We start from the raw sequence: 25,114 nt of genomic DNA on the forward strand, positions 1-25,114 counted from the left end.
CTCTCAATATAGGGCTATTTTCACCTTCTCCTGCACGATTCAAAACTGGGTTTTAAAATACATTTGAAACAGTACAAGCAGTAACAGGGTAGAGCTGTGTCAGATTCTATGCCCACTTACATGTGTTAATATGTAACACATATATTAAAACATTAACAAATACAGGAGACTGTAAAGCAAGAAAATCCATAGCAGGAGGAGAAACAGCACTGGCCCTGTGCAATAAATATATCAGTTCATACAGAAATACTTTCTGAAAATTATAAAAATACACTTGACCTGAATGACGCTTAGTTCCCCATGCTTCATTTTGCTTCCTCTTCAAAGATTAACTGCAAACACTCAATTCTTACATATACATATATTTATCACACTGTATGGACAGATGGACATTCCTATTACGAATGTTTTATAGCCTACAGGACACTTGAGTGGATTTATCTTTTGTATATGAGAAAAAGCACCTTGCATTACTTTATATCCAGGGCAGATCAGTGCAGATCAACAATTTGTATTCTTAACTATACAAAAATCCTTTATGCTATTAATTATGAAGGCATGACTTTAGCCTTAATTCAACTGCCCAAACAAAAACGCATCAAACTTTTGTCAACAACACCCATCACAGGGAAATTTCTCCTCTAGCTAGTGAAACAGACTGTATCTCCACAGTACTACTTTTTTTTTTTTTTCATCTGTAAGGAAGGCTTGTAACTATGCAAGGTACCAGAAAATTTGTATGTGTGCTTGCATCTTCAACCACATTAGTATGTTACAAATAAATGCATTCCTCTAGTGAGGCATAAATACCATGTCACCTAAGCTCTCAGAGCAGCTATAAAGCCTCAATAAATCATGTACATCTTTGGGTTCCTTTGGCTATGACTTGTCAGAAAACCAAGGTGAAAATAAGACAAAAACCCCACCCAAACAGAACACAGTAGAACATAAACCCCTCCTGCTTCCTCTCATCAACGTGCAAAACCAATAGTGTGAAAAGCCTCCCAATGGAAAAGGTATTGACATTTCCATTTGAGAAGATCAAGCATTTTTTTTAACAGCAAATCTGTATTCATTTAGAGTATAGGTCCTGAAAGAAGAAAGTGTTAAAAATGCACAAAGAAAAGTTACATTTCTAGGATCCCTTTATTAGAAAAGTCATTTCATCATGGGAAAAGAACATTTTTCAAGCCTTCTCTAAATCAAGCAAAGTGCCAGCTCAGCATATCTACCAATTGAAAATACAGTAAAAATAGCATTGGAAACTTATTAAACACATAGCCTGGACATGGGAAAGTGCCAGAAAACATACAGCCCTCTCCCCACACCCCAGTGAAACACAAACCAGATACTGAGCAACCAAATGAACTAACCACTTCTAAAGCGCAATTCCTATCCTGGTTCCAAGACTATGCACAGATTAATGCTTAACCTGCTGCACTGAGTGGAAAAAAACCCAAAACCTGTACAGACAAAGAAACTGCAAGGATCAGGAGAGATCAGATATGATCAGGCTACAGGTTAACTAACCAGAAGCATTGTCACAAAACACTGCAGCAGGGATAGGAATACAGAGGTAGCCCAGGACAAGTACACCTAAGGCAGCACTGTCCCGACAATAAACCAAGCAGTGGTGTCACTGTTCACTGTCATTAATGTGTATTCTGGCAACAGGACAGAAAGGCTTTTAAAAGGAAGTCATTATAATATGATCAATTTTATTATGCCTTTTTACCAGAACACTTCTAGTTTCAACTGAAGTATTTTCAGATTCTTCCCCCCGATGAAAACAAATCCTACTCACCACCAAAAGGAGTCAGCTGTCTTTTGCCAGGTGTATGTGTAATGCCTTGTTCTTGTATACCTTGAAATGTGTTAATTTCTCCATCTCAGAATTTAAGGTTTTAGTACCCCTTCAACGTCATCATCGGGACTCGGTTTTAATTTCTAGATATTACAACCTACAATTTCCTGTCACCTTACACATTTGGCCTACAGTAAAGAATTATTAATAATTAAAACCTACCACTGCACGCTGATTAATCTTTCTGAAATAGAAGAAAATTATTCCTATTTAATAACAGAAACTGGCTACTAATTTTGGATGCTCATCTCAAGACTAAGGACTCAGTTACTTTCAACGAACCTGCATAATACTTAACTTCTTTGGAGAAAAAATAAAGCTATGAGCTTCTAAACTAAGCTTTAGTTAGATGTTCAACAAATTAACAGAGCTTTCTGGAAACAGTAGCCCAGATAATCTACTCTACAGTAAAGATACCATCAAAATTACCTTGCTTGAATGCTAAACATAAAACAAAATTTTCCTAACTAATTCTTGGTTACTTGGTTAAAACTACAGCAACAATCTTTAAGCAAGGTCTCCAAAGTTTAATGAAACATTTGCAGCAGTGGAGGTTCCATACTAACCGTTCAATAATTATCAGAATATTTAGTTATTCTAATGATTAAGAGTTTGCATTTAAAACCTGAATTTGTCTGACTTCTCTTTCTACCTACTACATTTAGGAGTGCACCTACCTGTCAGACTATCCTCTACAATTGAAGTAACTTCTGTCATCAAGTTTCTGTTATCCAGATATATAGTTATACCCCAAGATCAAGTCACCTGTTCACCTTTCCATTAATAAACCAAAGACAGAGTGCCTGGAATCTCTCATGATGAGACAGGCTTTCTTATGATTTAAGCACTCACATGGATTCTCTCTCAACCTCATCCAATGTTTCTACCTTCTCAATTCAAGACACAAAAACTGAACGCTGGGTCTTACAGCAACAGCTGTCTCAGCGTCATGGACTTAAAGTCAACTGGACAGCACAATCACCCAAAGGCAACTCTCAGAGCAGGAAGTTCTTGGAATTTTCAGAGGCCTCAAGATACAGTGGGAAGAATACTCTGTGTTTGCCCATATTTATACCACATATCCAAAGTGTTAATACTACAAAGGACAAAATACAAAATAGATTCCATGGCCCTTTGGTCAAAACCAGTCTTTCCTTACACCAAGCAGAGGTAATGCAACTTCTTGTTTGTTTTACTTGTTAACTTCGTAACTACTTGTGACCTCTTCTCACATGTCCCATGTTCACATCAGGCTTTTGGCCACAGCACCATCCTGGGTTTGACAGACTCTCCAGTTATGTACCTCAAGCACTAAGCCAAACTCAGCTCTCCACAGTTTTGGAGTTAAGGAGGAAGAAGAGTTGGATTAATTGCGGGATAAATATTATTTTCCCGATTTCCTACACTGCATAATCGAGAAGAGGCACAGCTGCATTACTCTCCTCTTTGGCATCCCATACAAAAGTCTAACAGGTTTATCTATTGAGGCACCAAAGGACAGAGAGTAGGCTCCTGAATTAAAAACAAAAAAACCCACCAAAAATCACAGTTCCTACAATCCTAGTATAGCACTCACAAATGAAAGCTTTCAAACTTTACCAGTTTTCACCCTTTGTTAATCATATTTATTTTAGGGATCCCCACTCTCCACAGGGATTCCACACTGACCTTTCAAAGGCCTTTGCTGTTTTAGAATACTTACCCATACAAATAAAAGTATTCTGATTTTTATATTTTAAAATAGCATTGCTGCAGCTAAACACAAAGCCAGTGAAGCTCTACATCTCAAGTTCTTTTTCCACTTACCATTCATTAGTACTGAATGGCAGATTACACACACTCTAGCTTCCTTTCGATCCATATACAGCAACTTGCACTTCAGGCTACAGCACGCTGCGCAAAAAACCTGGAACCAAAGGGGAAATAACTTAAGTGCTGTTCAAAAATATGTGATGAACCGATGAATTCAGACAAGAGAATATCTGTAAAGCTCTAGACATGCAAAATATGGAGGTAAATTATCAGTATTTTCCCATTAAAGCCACAGTGACTAATACCTGCCCAGGGTGCCTTTCCTACTAATCCTGATGAATATGGAACACATAAATGCATGTTGTCCTGATACTGCACCGGGGTGTTTTAAAATATGTTTGGCATAAATGACAATGGGTTAATATTTCCTAGCATTTTACAATCCCTCACAGAATTAACAATTTGGCAATTAATTTCAGTCTTAGAAAAAGCATGAGTACTCTAGAATCAACTATATCTAAATGCACAAGTTTTCTCTAGATAAGAGATTGCTATGGCACAGATTAATTCAAAAGGGTCATTTTTTATTTGCAGTAGGGCAATTTATCTATATTAGCATCTCTAGCTATTTAATCTCTTCATATACAACAAGCTATTCCTCAGTTGAGACTTAGGTGAACAGTGATGTATCAAAAAGTTTTAAGTGTTCAACACATAAAACAAGACATTTAAAAAAGCTGAATGACATTGGTATGGCAAGGAAATCTTGTTCCATTTATATGCATATAAAAAAAAAAAAAAGGAAGTTCATATTTACATGATTACAAACACTACAGCATCACAACACTGGAGAGAAATCAGGAACTGCATTTTTCGCATACTGGCTGCTAAGGGGGCACCCGGTGCAAAATTCCCGGGAGGACAACCTGCTGCGGAGATGCAGTTGCACTGCTAACGCTTCTCACCTGAACCAGCTCTAACAATTCCCCAGTCCTGGGCAGGAAACAGTCTTGAGGCTTCCTCCAGACAAGCAAAACCATAAAACACGAGCATGGCTTGTGCACCAAAACAAACACTTGCATGCAGATATGATCCTACAATAGCAACTGCAATCTCAAAATCCTGCAGAACAGACAAATCAGGGTGCCCTAATGATTTCTTATTTGTTTTAAATAATAATATTTTATTTATTTAAAAAAAACCAGTATTTCCTCAGGGTTACTGTTTCAGGTGACATGAAGATGCTGAACATCCATTTCATACAGAAAGGTAACGTCACACTCAGGAAATCTAGAAACAGCAGTGGCAACCTAACAAATGAGTTCAAATACCAAAAGAGAACTTAGAATTTTAATTATAAGTGGATATTATATCTACAATTCACTAAGCGTTATTATGATCTGTAATGCTGTCTTAATCCAAAAAAATTATTGCATCATCACTTCAACAGCAGTATTTCTGTAATACAGACAACAAAATGAATAGGATTCTCATATATATGTAAGCCTAACTAAACTTCAACCAAGTTAAAGATCACACAAAATTAAAACCACTTTTCAGCCTTTTAGTAGCAAATGTTTAAAACAAGCACATATAAATAAGCTCTGAGTTCACTCTGAGAGCTGAAAATCAAATGTGAAGAAGGAAGAGCTCACCCTTTCTCATTTCAACCAGTTTTAATGTTTCCTATTTAAGTCAATTTAAATATTTCAGAAACAAAATATAAGCATGTATATACTGACATTGTCATGCAAAAATAAAACCAACCCTTTTGCATATGCGAAATTATTTTTTTTTAAAAAAAAGGCAAATGTACTTTAAAAGTCTGATTTCTGCATTTACACCTTAATCCAATTCACAAGCATTCTAGGAATATTGATAACAACATCACAGCACATTTTAGAGACTTCAACATCATTTCGGTTCTCCGGGAGAAACTTCCAGTCGAAAGTTCAGTATTGAACATGGAAAAATCAATGTCTTCAACCATAAATGAAGGACCAACACAAATTAATATCTAATTTAGGACTCTTTATCAAAACAACACATACATTCCACAAAGCTCCCAATTGCAATGATCTAAATATTAAAAGATAGAATAGAAGCAGTGACAGAACTTCTACACCTCCCCTCTTAGGCTACATCAGCCTTCTAACAGTAGTAAGGCAGAGGAAGAATAAATCTAGCAGAGCTGACAATGGAGTCTTGTTATTAACAACCACCAAGTCATTATCTCAGTATATCATGCTACAAAAAAAGTAACATACAGTGTCAAAGCAAGCTTTCACATTATTAGGGTTTTCAGGTACACTGGGAGTTGCTAAAGCATTAGTTGCTAGGGGGGCTGGTGATTTTTTTTTTTTAATATTTTAGTGGAAAAATATTGTTTTGGCTGTCAGTAAAAAGATGACATACAAATTTTCTGTTTTTCCTATCAAGGATGATTGTTTTATCTGACAACAGAAAATGCATAAAGTAAAATTTATGAATGTGTTCATACACATTCTTCAGGCTCTTAATTTTAATTCAAAATTTACTGTAAGTGTATTACTTTCTACCATTCCCCTGAGGTTCATATCTTCCATTAATTTTGCAATTATTATCCTGAAATTAAAAACTGAGACAGACTTCCCAGGTGCCACTCAACTGAAACAGACACATTTATCCCTACTACAGTGATTTGTCATGATCCTAATAAAGCTTAAAAAGAAACTATTATGCTAAAGCTTGTGTTCAAAAATATTTAGTCCTATGACTTCCCCTGAAACAATTAACTGCAAGAGCTGAAGACACCATCTCCCCAATTCTTTAAATGGATTCATACATTTAATAGAAACAGTGGGAGCATCACTGTGATTCAGTAGTTACCTAAACCACAGGCACATGGTAAGCAGGACTTGCTTTGGGGATGGTTATCTTACCCAGAAAGCAAGAGCACACAGCTGAGAATAGCGCTCTCAAGCCACCACAGAGCTTGCCCGTCAAAGCCTTTCCTCTCTTTCCTCCTGGAATCATACAGGAATTAAGTGTTGTAAAGCAATTTGCAGTAAGAGCTAAGTATTTGACCTATACTGATTCTTAGCTTTTACTAATGAGCGCTTTTTTCTAAAGAAAATAACATAAGAAGGCATGAAATAGCAGCATCTTCTGCCACATCTTCCAGCTGCACATGTGCAAATTTGGCCCAGGCAACATTAGCTAACAAAAGCTTCTAGAAACAAGCCATTGTGAGGATTATTCAAACACTCTGAGAATATTAAATACTAGTGTGTGATGTATTTTTCATATCTGAGAAATAAGTTTGTCTACAGAGCAGAGGGACCTTTTATTTTAGCCATTCCCTACATATCATCCAAAACAATGCTGGTTGTTCTTCTCAAGGCTTGTCTTCAGTAGTTAACAGGAAAAAAAAAACAAACCACACTACATTTTTGGCCTTGCTCTATCTGTGCATGTTTTATCCATTTTGTTTACAGATATTTTCATTTTCTGCTTCTTAATTGTGCAATTCAGGGCCTCAGTCATTACAGGGAAGTAATTAAATCTAAGCAATGAACTTGTTTAAAACACAAATAGAAAACATTACTGTAAGTGAAAATTGTAGTCATATTTGTTAAAGTCATAAAAAACAGAAGAATTACCTAAATAACTGACAGTCTAAGTTAATATATTAAAGCTAAAATGAGGGGCATTCCTTTAACTTATATGCTTTACAGATTCTCCTTAAGTACAACGAGAAAAAGATTGAGTCCTCTGATACTAACCAAAAGGTACACAAAAGGTAGGCATGTACCTCGTATGACACTTACTGATCACCTGTGGTTATTAACTCCCCATCTGGATTTCCACTGCAACCAACCTGCAAGAGGATGTGCAGCAGCAAGCAACTGCAAGTCCTGGACCGGTACACAATGAACGTCTGCTTAGCTTTTAAAAGTGTCCTGGGAAAGATTTTTCAGCATGTCTCAAAATCAAATTTGAATAAAATCTACTCATCTGGTGTTGCAGTGAAGAGACTGAGTGCTGTGCATTTTGGTTACTAAAGGGACAAATGGGACACATATGTAGTCCATTACAGAGGTGCAAGCCTGGGTTTTCTGCTAGGCTGCTTCCAGAAACAGATGGCATAAGGGTTTGAGCTTTCCAGAAATATTTGCTTCTATTAGGTCCTTTGTTCAGGTCATTCTGCTTCCCTGCACTCTTCTGGCAGCAAAAGATACCACCCATAGCAGCCAAGAGGTCTTTCAACCCACTTGGAAACCTCTGGATAGGACCTAAATGAACCAGTTACTTTTTCTCTAGTTTTCAGTGTGGTTTAGTATTTCTTTTCATCTTAAAAATATTCATCAGTATCTACTTGACAAGAGTGTTAGTTTAGTGCCTTTGAATAATCGTATTTTATTCTTAAGTTCCTACTTCCCATGTGCCACTGACTGGTATTTCAGTAACAAGATATTCGAAAATACTTTACAAGCTAATAATTTACCATAAACTTGCCATGTAAGAATTTACGTGGACCTAGAAGGCACATATATAAAACTCCAAAAAAAAGTTAACAATAAAGTATTTCTTACACAACACAAAATGATACAGAAATCATGTTTTAGTGGCCTTCATTACAAAATTTCTCACCATGTGTACATACATCAGGTTACAGACAATTTACTGTTTTATCCCCAGGAGAAAATGCATGTTCTTTAAAATAATGTAAGCAATATGAGAAAAGTTAGTAAAGAAGACTTAAAAGAACAGAGTTGATCAGCGATCTAAACGGGCAGGAATGCTAGCAATTCAAGAGCAGACTTCCAATTCATATCAATATGCTTCAGTATCTTTAACGGGGTTATTGATGCTGTAATTTCTACAAACTAGTGTCCTGCACTTAGGCATTTTATAGGAGTTCGACACGAATCCAATGGTGGCGTTTGTTGTAATTGACAAATACAGTGCTCACACAGGCTAATAATTCTTTCAGTTATAAATAACAAATAGTTACTCTCTATTAGAACCCTAAATAGGTTAGAGCTTGGAAACTCCTTTTTTTCCTTCACAGATCAAACATGGCTTTTTCGGAAGAAACGTCACAAGTAACTATAGCCAGTGGCTTAGGAAGTCCTCTGATTCGATTTTGTGCTGTACCAGAAAAAAAAGGGTGCTTTGAGCTTACTCACAAAATGCGAACTTACCTTCCCACAAGCTCTGCAATGATGCCTTCTTTTGGTGAATGTAAATCTGGCCTCGCATTTCATACAGTTTGGTGCTTGAGAATCTGGAACCCAAACTGGAGCCACCTCACCCAAAGTCGTAAAAGGCTTTCTGGCTGGAGCTCCAAACTGACCAGCTCTGAGATCATTATCTGGACTATCTGGGGCTACTGCAAGGCACGGACTACTAGAGACTCCAGATTCATACTCTTCCAAATGTTCCCCATTAGTATCAGTAACAGAGGCATTGGAAGATGTTTCACCAGGAAATGCATCTGCTGTATCCCCTAACTGTGTCTTACCAAAGACATTTTTGTTTTTACTATTACCTCCACAATTTGGGGGAACAAGATCATTTTGTAAGTGGTCCGATAATGGCTTCGGAATCTGCAGTTTAAGATTTGTAGGTTGTTTAGGTCTTGCACCACCAAAAGGAACACTGATAGATTGCAGATTAGTCACTGGTTTTGGTGAAGTTTGCCCTTGCATGGATGAAACCTGACTACAAAGATTATGTAAATAATTTTTCTTTATGTGGTCACCAGTGCTGTTTAAAATAAGACCGCTCCCTTCTGTGGTCTCATTTCCTCTCTGTTCATAAACATTAGTGTAACATTCTGACTTGCTCTCCTCTATCTCCTTTTCCTCTGTTACTGAGTCTTCCTTGGAGGGTAAAGTCTTTGGAACATGAGCAACAACTGGGTTCTGCATTCCATAGGAATCACAACCATTAGACAGCGAGCTTGCTGCTGATGTAGCCATCACATCAGAGAGACTGGACCCTTCAAGCTCATCTATACCAGTCCCTTTTAAGTCTATGCCTGCCTCCATCACCCCATCTCCACCTTCTTTACTATTACTACATGCCTCATCAGGCTGTTTCATCTGCAGAAGTCTTTCATTCTCTCCCAGAGTTTGCTTATTATTCATCTCATTCAACTTTGTCAGTTCCCAATTAGTCATCTCCTGAGATTCAGGGTAACATTCTGCCATGCTGAGCAATTCCGTTGTGCCAAGATTTTTATCACATTCAATGACTTCGCTTTCAGTGGCACTAATGTCTTCAGGGGCAAAATGTTCTGCAACACGTTCCTTGTAATTGCCACTTCCAGCCACGTTCAGTTGACAAGTTTCAGTGAGCCCAGATAGCCTAGACTGTAACTGTTGGGTTGTTTCCTGTTCTATGATTAAGCTTCCATTACTTGAACCAGAAGAGTTTTTAGCTTCTAGATCTGTTCTCTGAGAAATGGCTTTACTAGTAAAATTTTCAACTGATACACAGTTTTCTTGCATTTTATCAGTACCATCAACTGGTCTCTGTAAGCGAGTCACTGCATTAATCCCTGCAGTTGTAGCTTCTGAAAACAGTGAATCCTTACTCATATTAAAATCATCCTTTAATCGAGTGGAGGGGCATGCAACAGTCAGGCTTTCAGATGAAGCATTAATCAAATGATTTATAGAGTCATCTTCAGTGCGCATCCTATTTACTTGCTTTTCTGTATCTATATCTTTTTCTGTGGATCCATTTACAGTAACACTAAACTGATCACTCTGTCGGTTTTCATTATCCAGTGTAAAGCTAATAGTGTCCATTAGGGACTGACTGTTGTAATTTTTACAATCCAGCAAATCGCCACTTTGTAGTGTTCTTCTGTCACAGTTATGCATGACGGCCACCACTAGTACATTTTTCTCCTCTGGCAAGCAAGCTATATTTCCACATTTCTTTTCTCCTGTTTCCACAGTGTTATACTGATCATCCCGATTACTATTTCTTTTAATTAATTGATCGTCAGCTGCTGCCTGATCATCAATCCACATGACTGGGGTCTCTGGGCTTATGCTAAAATCCTTTCCATTAGCACAGTGATCCCCTCCTCCTGTTGGTGTAGTCACTGAATGAGACAAGGAAAAAGACTTTAATCTCTGTTGACATTCATTAGGAGTTGTAGCTTCATTCACATTGGCCACGGTCGGGTTAAATGACAGATGACGAGAAGGCGGATCTAGAATCTGATTCCACTTTGCACCCAATAGTGTAGGTGAAACAGCGGCATCTGAAAAAGTGTTTAAATAAGAGAACTTACTGTCCTATTAAAGCTCTAGGTTCTATTAACGCTGTTGCATTAGAATGCCCCAAATATAAATGTAGAGATGTTCAAGTATGGGCACAACAGTACAACACATCTGCCATAACTAACATCCTTGATCAACCATTAGTAGTGTAATTGCATAATGTTTCTGGAACTCAAGAAGTTTAGAGCTATACCAATTAGTATCAGGTTGAATTTGCACAAGCAGCTTTAAACTATCAATTAATATACTTCAGACAGCTAGAAATGCCTAGAAAGATTCCCACTCCCATAAAATGTTCAACTTCCTTGACAGCACAGAAGTAGCAATTAGACTAAGCAAAAAATTTAATACTTCAAATATTACTTTCCATTATAAGATTTATGTGACCTAATAAAACATTTCTACACTTGACTCTCCCAAAACTGCAAAAGCAGCTTAAAATAAATTTTGCCTGATTTGTTTAAAATAAACAATTAAAATATTGCCACTGAGATTAAGCTTCACAAAACCTTTCTTCAAAAAGTGTATGGAAGCTTTGATATTAAAAGAGTGAGAAATTTTAGAAAAGTAAACAAGATGCATGGAAACAGAACATAATACTACTAAAAAATATTGAAGACAGATTTTTCTTGCAGGTTCTGAGATTAATTTGCAACTCAAAACCAAAAAGGGAATCAAACATCTCTCCCTCTTCAGGTGCTCTCTGTAAAATACATCTAATGTACAACTACGATCTTGTTCAATATGACTCACCTTCGTTTTGCTCAAATTCATCTAAAACCTTATCGAGGTTATATGCCTCTGCTTGGAAATAGTTCTCCATTTGTCAGGGAAAGACCACCAGATTCTTGTCTGAACCTGCCAGAGAACAAATTACAATCAGATATTTAATCTTCAGTCAGCAGTGTTCCACTACGTATTGTCATGATTTAAGGGGAAAGAAGTCCTTTGTAAATCAAATTTATTTGATCAAAAACAAATAAATGCAAATCATGCATAAATAAAAAGTATTTTCCAAGAATAAAAATTATCTGTGTGCTTAAACTTGCTTAATTCAGATTAACAACCTCCCCAAACTGGCCTTGGATTTTATTACCTCCAGTCTCTCACATTAAAATGTCTAACCATCAGGATCACCATAATGGTAAGAGCAAAACTGCTCCAACACCAGTCAGAAAACAACAGTCTAGAGAATCAGCCAGCCAACCAACAAACTGAAGATCCGACTTTCAGTTCCATGCTACCACCAATAAGCTCATGTGGCTTTGAACAAGTAGTTTAAACTCACTATCCTTATGACTTTTTAGGTATACTAGGCTAGCAGTATGCTGTGTCACTCTTCATTTTCCAGAGATGCTTCAAAAATTCATACTTGTAAAAGTTGTTAAAGAACTTAATGGGCGATACTTGAATTGTGCTAGCTTGTAAAATGCCTGCTTTAATAATCCTTGTTTCCCTGAAAGGCAGGCACTGGAAATCTAGCAACATGCACAGAACTAAATAGCCTCATCAAAAGATAATACTCTCAGGCTAGACATGAAGATGACAAGGGTGCAAAGAAAAAAAAAACCCAAACCAAACCAACCCTAAGTCAACTTCACATAATAAATAACATTTTCACCCTAACAGTAGGAATATGGTCTTCTTGCTACCAAAGGCTTGTAGCAACAAGACACCATGATTCATTTTTTAAAAACATTCACTACCAGCAAAGACATTTTTACTGAGAAATGTGTGCCATAACCTATATACCATAAAGAGAGACCTCGATTTGATCTGTTCTCTGAACATCATCCAAAACAGCCTTATTCTCTTCAGAGTTGTCTTTCAATGTTGCGAATTAAGGAAATGGAGGAGGAGAGGGTGAGAACCTTGTTTTGCAAGAAGAAACAGTGTTAGACCTGACAGCTAGACTCCAGCTCAATTAAAAACCTGCTCTTTTACACTAGAGATACAACAGACACAAACATGTCAGAGAAGTTTCCAGTTTAAAACTATACTTTACTTTAACATTACCCCCATAGTATCTAGAGTTGAGGAAAATATCAGCCAGTTTTATTTCAATTACTATAGCATTAAATACAGTTTTGTATTTATTGCAGGCAACAGCTACGATAAGGTTACTGGTACAAAAAGATCATGTATTAAAATATTACAAAATACAGAGTTCAAGTTCTTAAGGTTGACCTTAAATTTGACACATGCTGTTTTTAAAAGATGATCATGTTACAACATAAATACACTGCTGTTTAATATAATCAGATTAAATCATGTTTTAAAAATTTATACAAAAGCCAATTTTAAAGAAAATTAATGTAATGACAACTTAAAAACTGCAATAAGCATCACCCAAAAAAAGACTATTTTACAAAGAAATTCAGAGATAAACTTGACTTGTCACCTTACAAACTCCCAGCTTTGTCCTCTGTTCTGGAATTTTAAACAAACTCCTTTTGCAAGGAAAATAGATGACTGGCCATATCATTTACTAAACACAGATTATAACATATGCAGTGGAGAAGCTGGCCGTCTTGATCAAAGGTTGCATTTCAGAAGTCAACACTTTAGATTCTTTACCAAAAGCCAGGTTCTGACCCCCATCTGTATCAGAGTGTACTTGATCCCTTAGATACCTACTGTAAGATCTTCCCGAGTTATCCAATCTGCCCATCAAGTCACTGTATTAAAAATTTTGCATACCATTTTAACTGAAACAATTAGGTTTACTACACATATTTCAATTAAACCAACATAATTTTAAAAAGCAGTTGCTTCTCCTTAGACATACAAACACTAAATTCACTCAAACTACATCCAAACTGTAAGAGTTTGGAGGTTCTCTGGAACCTTTCTCTCCACCTCATTTCAACTCTAACAGAAAGCATATTTACCAGTTCAGTAAACATCAACTACTGAAAAGTTAATTCATATCTGTCCCAATGAATATTTTGCTTGATTTTTTTTTTCCATTCAGAGTTCTAAACATCAACCAACATTAACTCACTATAGTAAGACTATTTTGTACAAAATACCACATAATTTCACATCCATTTATAATGTATTTAATTTGCATTATAATAATAATATTCTAGTCTAGCAAACAATTGATGAAGATGTGAATAATTATTGCTAGGCAAAGTCCTACTACTAAGGTCAATGATGCAAAGAGTGGTTGTCAATGAAGCACTGCAAGACTGAAAAGCATCATACAAAATTTTTGTGTTCAAGAGTTAAACTGTGATGATGTCTGAAGGCACCACGTTCAGATTTCCATGTGCTCTCATAGTGAAAAAGGGTATCCAGTCAAGGCATTCGCTAGGACATAAACACAAACTCTGCAATATAGGTGACCCCAAAGAAACAGACTACAAGCATTGATTTTTCTGTTTGTTTTGTTTATTTTAGAGAAGATAATGACTACTGACAGGCAAGTTGATGGGGAAGGAAATGCTATGCTGTTTATATAGTTACTGAACACGTTTTTAAGTAACTCTTTGGACAAGTGCATTTTAATTCTGTGTAAGTTTCAAATGTTTAGAAAAATTCAGATCTGACCATTCGTATAACTTCAACACCCAACTGAACTTAAGAACTAACTTAAATTTATGCACATTGTAGTAAGTACAATATAAACCACATCTACCCCTAAAATTTCCTAAATTTAGTCCTATATTAGCTGGGTTTTGTCATGCAAATCAGATACAAGATATGCTTAACCAAAGAGAGCAATGTTAGAAGTTCATAATAAATATAATTGTTTTTACTGACTTTAGTCAGTGTTTAGCTTTTAAATTTTATATTGTTTATATAAGTCATCTTGTAACATTAGAAGAATATGACTATTCAGGCTTAAAAAATGTTTAACAATAAAAAGGGCATATGAAGACAATGATTTAAAATTTTGCTCCCACTCCCTTACAATCCCCGTGTGGTTAATACTTCATCTCTCTGAAATTATTATTTTATTAGCATTTGTATTACCTAACATTAAATATCTAATAATTGCGAGTTTAAATTTGGTCCAATATGACAGAAGGATTTTTTCTATATTTTAAAAAATTCTGAGTAGAGAGAACTATGTGTAAACAAATACACATAATCATATGAATTCTGAAGTTCAAATACTGGTGCACAAACATGCAATGAGCCAAAATCCAGACTGATATTCATACTCCAAATCAAAGTGAAAAAAGACCTTTTATATCATATTGTTATTCCACTTACTGATGTACCAGGATATATGGATAATCTTTTATTTTTAAACTCACAATCACTAAGCTGACAGCCACTCTAAATGAGATCTCATTGTCTATGCAAGTAGATTTTTCTCAGAAAAGGTCAGCTGCAAATCTTCAGGTCTAATATTAAAATAATTATTATTGTGTAAAAGAACACAACAACCCCCTCAAGCTTTTCCAGAAGCTTCTGTCCAAGGGCAATACACACTGCCAAACCCACAAAAGTCCTTACTGTCCTCTTCCTGACAGAAAAGAAGGAGGAGTACTCATGTTCCTACCGGATACCCGCAATGCTTCTTGACCAATACATTGTCAGCAAATTATGTTTTTGCCAGTTTGAGATCTAATACTTCAACTCTACATATCCAGCATCTCAAAAAACAGAATCAAAACAGAAAACGCAAAATTCTCTGACACAGCATGCTATGATAATCAGGTAGCTGTTTTCCTTGTGGTTTAGAATTTAATTTTATTTTAATTATTTTTATGAAATATCCAACATAAATAAAAAGAAACATTCCTTTACAGGTCTTTGGAAACTTTGATTGTAACTCACAGGTACCACTATAAAAGTTTAGAGCAGTTTTAGGATTATTCTAGCCCCAAACTTCCTCTTAGCATAAAGGTAGAAATGACATTCTTAAAGGGTCCTTGATAGTTGTGAAACTCTTTAGTATTGCTCAACTATTCGAAGCCATATCATGGAGAGAAGCTGATGAGCTAACACACAACTCTGGAACAGTGAGAATAAAAACATGAGCAAATCAGGAAGAAATTTCAATGGCAATTTCAGCTGTATGCTGCCAAAAAGGAGACACTTCCTAATTAGTATATACTGGGATGAACAATATGCAGAAGAGGATATTGTGCCAGTGCAAGGAAAAGGAAACAAAAATCACCAATATGGTGAAAAGCATAAGATGGTTTTTCAAAAATAGAGTCCTTCATGAAAATATTTCACAGAAAAGAAGAATTATATGAAAAAAAAAAAAAAAAGCAAATTATTTTTTTAAATTCTGTATCCAAAAAAAAAAAAAAAGAATACCATGGCTATCCTGTACTGGTTCACTAAGCCCAGAACCCAAGATCACTTGTTAGCCATTGCAAGTCAATGCAATACCCAGAATGCAGCCTATCAAATGGATTATTTTCAAGCTCCCACTGGATCATAGATCATGCATAATTCAGAAACTCTGTCTTTTACTTAGCAACTTCGTCATACAACAGCATGGATTTATCATCATTTTCATCTCTAAAACTTAAGAACTTTTCAAGTTTACATGCTCTACTCTCCTCTAATATCTAAATATAAAGGTGCGTGTACTAGAATGTCTGTCACATGTATCAACTACTATCCTAGTCATCACAGCATTTAGGCATAAGACAAACTTTAATTGATTAGTGGGGAGGAAAGGAGACAGAAGTAAAGGAGAGAAAAACCTTAAAATCAGACAGTATTCTGAACAGGCTTAACCTTGGAGACTGCCTCTCAAGACAGCTCTGATATCCCATGTCAGCTTCTTCCTGGGAAATGAACTGTACAAAGAGATAGGCCTTGTGTTGTACCTGTAACATGGCAGGGCTGGTATTTGTTTTGGTCTCTATGATAAGGAATTATGTAACCCGCAATCTTCTGCACTGCACACCCTAAATTACCCTCGAGATTTTTTCACTGCTGGAACTAACAGCCTTAAGTCTTTCAAATTTTCCTGACAGTGGATGACCAGCACACAATCACATTAAAACACTACAATAAAAAATGCACCAAAAGGAAATAATACCAACATACAACTACTATTATCGCATAGAAATGGCCTAAAAATCAGAGAGTATGTAAAGAACCAGACTCTCAGGGCTTTCTATCATGCTGTCCTGGGTAGACTACTCTTTCAATATGAAACTGTGAACATACACATTTCAGTAAACTCTTATTAAACAAAATACTCAAATAGTTTCTTATAATCCTCACCAAAAATATATATGAAAGAGTGCCAAGATGAAAGTCACAAGGGGCATGATCAAACTGAAACCAAACATTGCTTATTCATCCTGATAAAAATCCAACATCCAGAAAAATGTTATTTTCCCATAGCATGACAATATGGAATTACATATCAACTGGACAAATTAATTTATTAGATCTAGTGCTCCTGAGGACTTACTTCAACCCCAAGAAACAATGGTAAAGTCCACATACTGTTCCATCTCCCTGTATTATTTGCCCCTGGGAGGAAGAAGCACCTTTGCTGTAATGAACAGCTTGTTCAGAGTTCAGCAATCGCTGTATTTTTAACTGATGAGATCGCCTACAGCACAGACTGAGAAAGACTCTGCCCAGTTCCCCCTCCCCCAAACAAAATAAGACACATCTTTGCTCTGAAACAAGGCAATTACTCTCAATAAAAACCAAAACAACAGAATGCTAAAAATACTCCATCATCTTCTATATAAGATATATATCCACATATAGAGGTGCATGTATATAAATATATATACATAAGCATACATAAAAATACATGCATTTCAAGTACAACCCCTGAATCATTACATTCTAAAGCAGGACTTGCCTCTTACCTTTTTCTCTTATACATATGTTAAGAAACGAATGACCCTGTGCCTACTCATGATGACTGCAGCACAACCAGCCAGTTCTGCTGAATCAGTGTGTTCTACTTGATCCTAGAAAGAAAATATAAACATGTATTTTATGATTGGTAATTCTGCCACAAACCATGTTTTTTCAGCACATGACTGCAGCTAGTACAGGCACATTTGGCAAATGCTGCAAGCCTTCAAATGATTTGGAGTAGACTTGCAGCTTGAAATTCAGGCATCTATGCACTGTTCCACTATAGGATTCCAATATTCTGGTGAAAAAAGATGCTAATAAAAACCACATTGCTACCTACCTACTATTATTCTTCATTTAACTGTAAACCCACAGAGTGAGGCAACAACTCCAACTGTCCTTGTATTCCCAATGACCTTGACTGTAACGCCTCATTTATAAAACTAGCCTCTGAAGTTAATTATATTACACTACAATAGGCCTTCCAAAAATAAAGAGCTAGTAGCCTTGATACTTAACAAAAATTCACAGCCCTCTGAATTCTGTAAACTGTATTCATTAGCTTCCCACTCATTCTGTTACAGCTAAACAACTGGTTTTGTCTTAAAATTTTTCCCCCTACAATCTTAGGCTCCCTCTATTTCCTAAATGCTTTACTCAAAACCCACAATGGCACCAACCTTCAACAGCAAGGAGGACTCAAGCAAAAAAAAAAAAGAAAAAGAAAAAGTCTTCAGAAGAAACTGTCTTGTTCTCCTAACTACAGCATTTCTATAGGCCAGGTGCTCATTTTCACAGGCTGCATCCTAACAGTCAACATAGCTCAAAAATTCAACACAGTGATAAGCAAAAAAAAAGCGACTAGTTTATGACAAACAGTCCAACAAGAACAAGGAGTGAGATAAGTTAAATTCATGTTTTAATGTTTGCTGGTACTGGTATTTGACCTGTTAGATAGTTGAAATATTTATTAGTGCTCTGATGTAGCAGCAGAATATGTTAGAAAAAAAATCTTAAAACTCCAGCAAAATGAACAGACCTAAAAATCCTCAGTTCTCCGCACATGAAAGCGATATTCAATGTTATACTACAATTTTCTCAGGGTTGTTTATTATTCTTTTCAGAAATAAACTAGAGTAATAATTCCAGGAAACTAATGAACTGAACAATAGCACCCTTAGTAGTACTGTTTCCAAACTCAGAATAATACCCCTTAGCTTTGTATGCCAACACAACTGTTCCTGTAGGCAAGTAAAATTTCTGATGCCATGTATATTTCTGCGTCTCTAAGCTAAGATGAATTTTGGATATATGGGAAACAGTAGAAATTATTGTATTATAAAGTTCTTCAGATAGGTTTCATATGCAGCAAAAATGGATGTGAGGGAAATTTAATTTCACTGAGAGGCTTCAGAATGATAATAAGCTTTTCAAAGAGATGTGAAGTACAGGTGACAGCGGTGCAAGGTCATGCGTACAACCACCGTGTCCCCTCCTGGCCTGTAGGTAGAGGAAAATGATTCAGTTTTCATGACCCCTTTGAAGAATGGATCAATTAATGACAATTCTTTGATTTACGACAAGGCCTGTCAACTACATCATGAACATCAAACACGTTTCGCATAAACCAGTTGGTCATATATTAACCACAAAGTTCAATCTTTACCTATCAGAAATGGATCAGACCTAGCAACCTACAGCTGAAACGTGCTGTGCTGTTACCAGTGCTCTAAGCCAACAAGCCTTCTAGGCAAGTGATATTCAGGGCAACAGTACAGCTTTATTATTCATTGTTTTTTATTCTGATACACTTTCCTTATTCCATTCTTCCCAGGTAATAACTTTTTTGTCTGTAACCATTCAACAGAGAAGAACACAGATCCAATCAATCGCTACCAGTCTCCAAAGAAAGCTTTGAAGAGGTATTACCTGGAGGTCCTAAAGCTTTTTGTTTAGAATTAAACATTTACTCTTGGCAGCCATTTCCCCTTACAAAGATCAATGCAAAAATCAAAGCATGCTTACAGATATGAACGTAATATATTTAAACAAAAAGCGATTAAAAAGAAGTAAATTATAAGGTTTCGACTTCCTAAAAAAGTAACAAGTTGACAACAGAGTCAAATTCTTTTCCAATAAGAAGTTAATGTAAGAGAACTATATTAAAATAAAAATCAAAGAAAAAAAGAATAACTACAAAGGAGAGTCAAGAATATTCACAACCATGTATAACCTAGTGATTATTAGGTTTTCACAAATCATACGCACTGCTAAAAAAGGGTTCCATCACACCTGAGAAAAATACATGCATTTCCACCTAAAAATTATGTGCCTACTGAGACCTAAGATCATTACAAATGAACGAGGCCTGGTGTCTCTGCTGTTCCAGTTCGCTTACTTTGAGGATTTTACAGTTTCTTATCTCTTCTGCTGATGGTTGGCTGAACTCTTCTGTCTCTTGCCCTACAGTGGTATCACTCAGGTGTTGCTTTGGTTATACCCTACATGTATGATTTCCCTCAGGAGCTCCAAGAGGGTGACTGCCAATTACTGCAAAAGCAAAACAGAAATTGAAGAGAAATTTGACAAGCAGAGACGTGCCCAGAATAAAAAGAGAATGAAGAATAGAAGAAGAGCTCTAAAAATATAAAATTAGAAATATCTTCCACAAAAAAGAATGTAAAAAATGTTTACAACATCAAATGGAAGTAATCTGAACTAGCACAAACTGGAATAGCTTATAATAAATGGAAAGAGACTGAAAAAGAAGCAATTTTGATACTATGTTAAAAAAATGCAGAAAAAGCTCAAAGCATGAAGAGATGCTAAAAAATGCTTCCATCTACTGGCAAGGATCCAACTCTTAACTACACTACAGATCCTCTATAATGTGCTACCAGTGAGAAGATGTCTTTGAGTAGGCAGGAATACATTTGCAGCCATTTTAAGGCACTTTATTATTGCTAGATTAGTTGAACGAGGCATAATCTTAAATCCAAACCCAGATTTCAATGCTGGTATCTTAACTTCCCAGCTTGACTACACTCTGGAACTATCAGATGGGAGATTCTGAGAGACTACAGACAGGGGATGTATTCAGGTCCCAACTTTGCAAGAATAAAAACTACAAGAAGAAATACTATAGCAGAGGGTTACATTAATAGGACAGCAGTGTACTTAAACAACAGGGGAAATAGGATATACATCAGTTATAAAATATGAATTATTTTACCTGATCAGTTCATGTGAAAGTTAAATCTTCACAAGCAGAAAAGGTGGGGGTTCTTCACTCAAGGGATTAAATGCTTGGAATAATGGTAATTTACCATGTGCCTAACAATTTTGTCACTTCATAATGGTTCCTTCTTGGCCTCTCTCAAATGAATCAGCAACTTTTAGTCAAGTTTCACATGAACATGTGCTTGTATTATTTTTTTTAAGATTTATTGTAAGTAGAAAGACTAAATACTATGCAGGAATGCTTCTCTTGCAAAGGCAGTCATCCAGACCTGTCTCAGGATACACTGTCACAACAGCACCCGCAATCTATATGGAGAGTGTATGTACTAACTGAATGAAAGCAAGCTTCATTCTCCATTGCCGTTATTTTTTTCCTGAACACTACATTGACTGTCGAATAGCTATTTATTCTGTACAAAGACAAACTATGGGGCTCTTTCTACCTAGTGTGTGCCAAATAAAAGAAAGGGTGGGTGTTATAAAATGTTTGTGACACAGCAGTAGCAGTATCTGTGTCACACACACGAAAATGCCTGCAATGGCAAGGACTTCAGATTAGGCCCCAAAGTAAACACTTCAGCATGAATTGTTCTGTTAGTAAACTAAACTAGCACCTGTGCAATGCAACCAGGAAAAAAAAAATATTGTTCTCAAATTCTGATTTATTAATAGAGACTCAGCAAATAACAGAATTTTTCACAAAACACCTTGTCTAAGAAACAGTTCAGGATTAGAAAATCCCACTAAAACTCACCATAAATCCATTTAATAAGAAATATTAAAAACAGCATCAAGAGATTAAATGTAATATATAAACAAGATACAGTCGCTGCTAGTGTTTTTCCTCACCAAAAGCTCAAAATGTCCAAGTATCCTTTGGTTTTATTTCCCAGAATCCGCTGATGTTCCTACTACTCAATGTAAATTAACCCAGGAGTACACTGAGGCATGGCAGACCATTTCTGTGTGATACAACACTTTGTAGCAGCTCTCTCACTACCCATGAATGCTGACAAAAGATAAACTATTTCAATGATTTTTTTCCAATCAACTGCGCAAATAGAGATGGACAACACATAAAGCAGAATAATGTCTCTCTAATTATCTCACTAATATTTGCATCTTTTCCCTTGACTTTTCACCATGCCATTCTAAAGCTATTACTTTCACTTTTGTCTCCAGCCAAGTTTCCATAAGGAGACATTCACACATGCCAGAGCAGTAGTAAGGCAGTCAAAAGAGCAGCAACTTCAAGGAAGCATTATAGAAAGTATCACAGTCAAAAGTAACAGGGAGACAAGAAAAATTACAGCAGCATTATCAACCTTTGTCCTCCAGTAAATAAGAGAAAGCAACCCAACTGAAAAGGACACCCAGCAGTTTACAGTAGAAAATAAATTCCATTTCTTACCCTTTTTACTATTTGAAGGAGAAAGAAATTGATTTATTTTCTTGACACAAAAAAAAGCCTTGCCAAAAAGTCCGTACTTCCCGAGTACACTGCAGAGGCAGGGCCCTCAGCACCTGGAGACAGGAACCACGCGTCCCTCTTGTATAACTACTTATGACTGCCTTGAAGAATATCCATACCCGGTTCTTTGGAAAATCAAATAGAGAGGTTTACACCACATTGCTGCCTTCAGTGCAAGTTTTTCCAGAGGAATACACTTGGAAAAAAAGAGAAAATCCTTTCCTGCGCTTACTCATATGCTCATAGAGCTCACTTCAAAATTTAGTGTTTTAGAAATCTAATGTTTTATAACACTTTGTTTCATACAACTCCCAAGTTTAAAATACTGTAAAGCACAAAAAAAAATAAAAATGATCTGTGTATTAAACACAAATTTAATATGAAATCATGTTTCTTAATTTGTGCATGGATTCCAGGTAATGTCATCAATGTAACAATGCGCTTTTAAAAAACAATCAATACATTTAACATACTGATCTGAAGCTGTTATTTATTTGAATACAAACTAAAGTAAAATGTAGAGAATAAACAGGCTTATGGGATGACTCCTTATGCTTCTGTATTTGAGAAAAAAGTTTGACTATTAGGAGTTAATGTTTAGCAGATTTGAAGAATAAAATTATTTAAAGTCACACACTACATATCTCAGAGTGCATTAATCCTGTATTCTAATACTTTACAGGTTATCCTTCTTTCTAATGTAGGGTAGAAACAAGAATGAATCCTAAATATACTGATCAGTGTTTCTTAGATTTGGACATAAGGGAAAAACTGACTGAAGTCCCCTCGACTCACTAATTAAATGCCTACAACTGCCAAAGAACTGTCCTTTTTTTAAAACCCACGAGGGGCTGATACTTGCAGGTGCCATGAGCAAAATCTGTATCTGATAATAAAAGCCAGAATTGCCATGCAACCAGAATGGGACAGATGAAAAGGACAACGGGCAAAGAGGGAAAAACCGCTTTGCTACCATTTACTAGCCCATCAATTCTGAGTTGTACCCACTGGGGAGAGAAGCTGCTAGAAGCGACACAATTTATGCACTCAGCTGCTCTTTAGAGAAAGGACAATCTGTACAGAAAAAAGTCTGAAAGTCTACAGTCACTTTCTACTGAAGAGCAGTCAATCAGCGACTAATGCTACCTTTATCAACACACATGGATACATCCTCTTCCCAACACTGCTGTGGTCATTTCTGCTCCTTTGATAACTACGTAACATAACAGCGTTCTAAAGATCTCACACATGCACATTTTTAAGAAATATCATCATGACAGAGAGCTGACAGTTACTATTTCTCAAATCCTGTGTTATATAGAACTGGATTACCATGCATCACTGAGAACAAATTTAGAGATCTATGAATTTTATTTCATACTCCCTTCAACCTGAAATTATCTCAAAGGAAGCAACTTTTAATTCCCATTTTGTATTGGCCTTTCTGTTCATACCACGCCAAGATTAAATTTTTATATATATATACACACACACACGATACTAACACATTATAAAACATTGTTGTCTTATCAAACGTAGCAAAGTTCACTCCCACATTTGAGATCACAATCTAACTACATTGCTGATGCTTGCCTGTATTATGTCTCAAGTGTTCTGTAACTAGTAACTCACTCAATACAACTCAATACATCCATGGCAACAGTGTGTACTGAAACTGCTATTTCTGAGTATGATTCTAATTTATGCTGCGGTCCATTAACATGCTTTTAACAGTGCTGAAGGGAATAAGTGCTAACCAGCAGAAATGGTGAGTAACTTCCATTCAGATTCACTGTAAAGCTTTTTTTTTTTTTTTCCATTGCTCCGGAGGTGCAATAGACCAATCAGGATATTTACTTCAAATTTATGCAAGAAAGCGCCCATAATTCTGTATCACTGTTGGAAGTCATGGGAAATAAAGGCTTAACAGATTAAAAAAAACCCAAACCTGAAAGCATTCCCTGTTAACAAGTCTAAATATTGTTTTCAGAAATCTTATGGAGCTCTAGGAACACCAAATCCTCCTAAACTCAGATGCAACAATTCTCAGATAGTCCTAAACTGAGAAACCTCTGCCATTTATTTTGTCCACTGATATGGTGGTTGATTCTGCTCAGCCATGAACCCCTACCTCTTTTCTTCACCTCTCCTTCTCAGACTGTTGTATGCTCGTGTTCTGTTTTCTTCACCTGTTAGTCTTCTTTTCCCCTCTCAAACACATGCCTTTTTTATTCACTTCTTCCTACAACTGTTTTCTTTCTCCCTACCCATGCTTCCTTCCTTCTCCAACAAAAAAACCCAAAAAACTCTGTATGTGTCAACATCACTGTTCAGATCCACCGGTATAAAACAGCTGCAAACTATCAACCACATGATATTATTCCTCACTTCTAGGAACAGTGAGAACAAAACCAATACCAATAGTGATGCAGCCACTTTGCAAACATAAATGAAAGTCTTTAGACAAAACAGGTATCAAAAAAAAAAACCTAAACAACCCCACCAACAACAAACAAACAAATACATGTGGCCAAAATAACTGTCAAATCAGAAACCATCATTGTAACTTCCGGCCTGCCTTCTACCTACCCTTATCATTATTTACTGTCATCATAGCTTCTTCATGAATGCATTTAAACTCCCAGCCTTTTAGACTGTGAAATGCAATTTTTGGCACAGCTACCTGGTTCCCTCAAG

The 25,114-nt window shown here is 36.3% G+C and overlaps 1 protein-coding gene across 3 annotated transcripts in view; it reads right to left on the minus strand.

Annotated features, from left to right (window-relative positions):
- Positions 1–22,598, minus strand: part of ZFYVE9 (zinc finger FYVE-type containing 9) — a 50,228-nt gene extending 27,630 nt beyond the window's left edge. The window contains exons 1-7 of one of the 3 annotated variants that reach the window (XM_026853446.1): positions 22,471–22,598; positions 20,105–20,256; positions 17,712–17,816; positions 11,653–11,757; positions 8,803–10,880; positions 4,582–4,632; positions 3,671–3,770 (exon numbers count right to left, since the gene is read on the minus strand). In XM_026853446.1, the coding sequence (XP_026709247.1) occupies positions 3,671–3,770; positions 4,582–4,632; positions 8,803–10,880; positions 11,653–11,722 (2,299 nt within the window). In that variant the 5' untranslated portion in view covers positions 11,723–11,757; positions 17,712–17,816; positions 20,105–20,256; positions 22,471–22,598. The remainder of the gene's footprint in view (positions 1–3,670; positions 3,771–4,581; positions 4,633–8,802; positions 10,881–11,652; positions 11,758–17,711; positions 17,817–20,104; positions 20,257–22,470) is intronic. The other 2 variants (XM_026853447.1, XM_026853448.1) reach the window with 2 other exon arrangements.
- Positions 22,599–25,114: the final 2,516 nt, after the last annotated feature.

Source organism: Athene cunicularia (genome assembly GCF_003259725.1).
Source record: "Athene cunicularia isolate RWA chromosome 8 unlocalized genomic scaffold, athCun1 chr8_part1, whole genome shotgun sequence".
In the NCBI taxonomy this organism is placed as follows: Eukaryota; Metazoa; Chordata; class Aves; order Strigiformes; family Strigidae; genus Athene; species Athene cunicularia.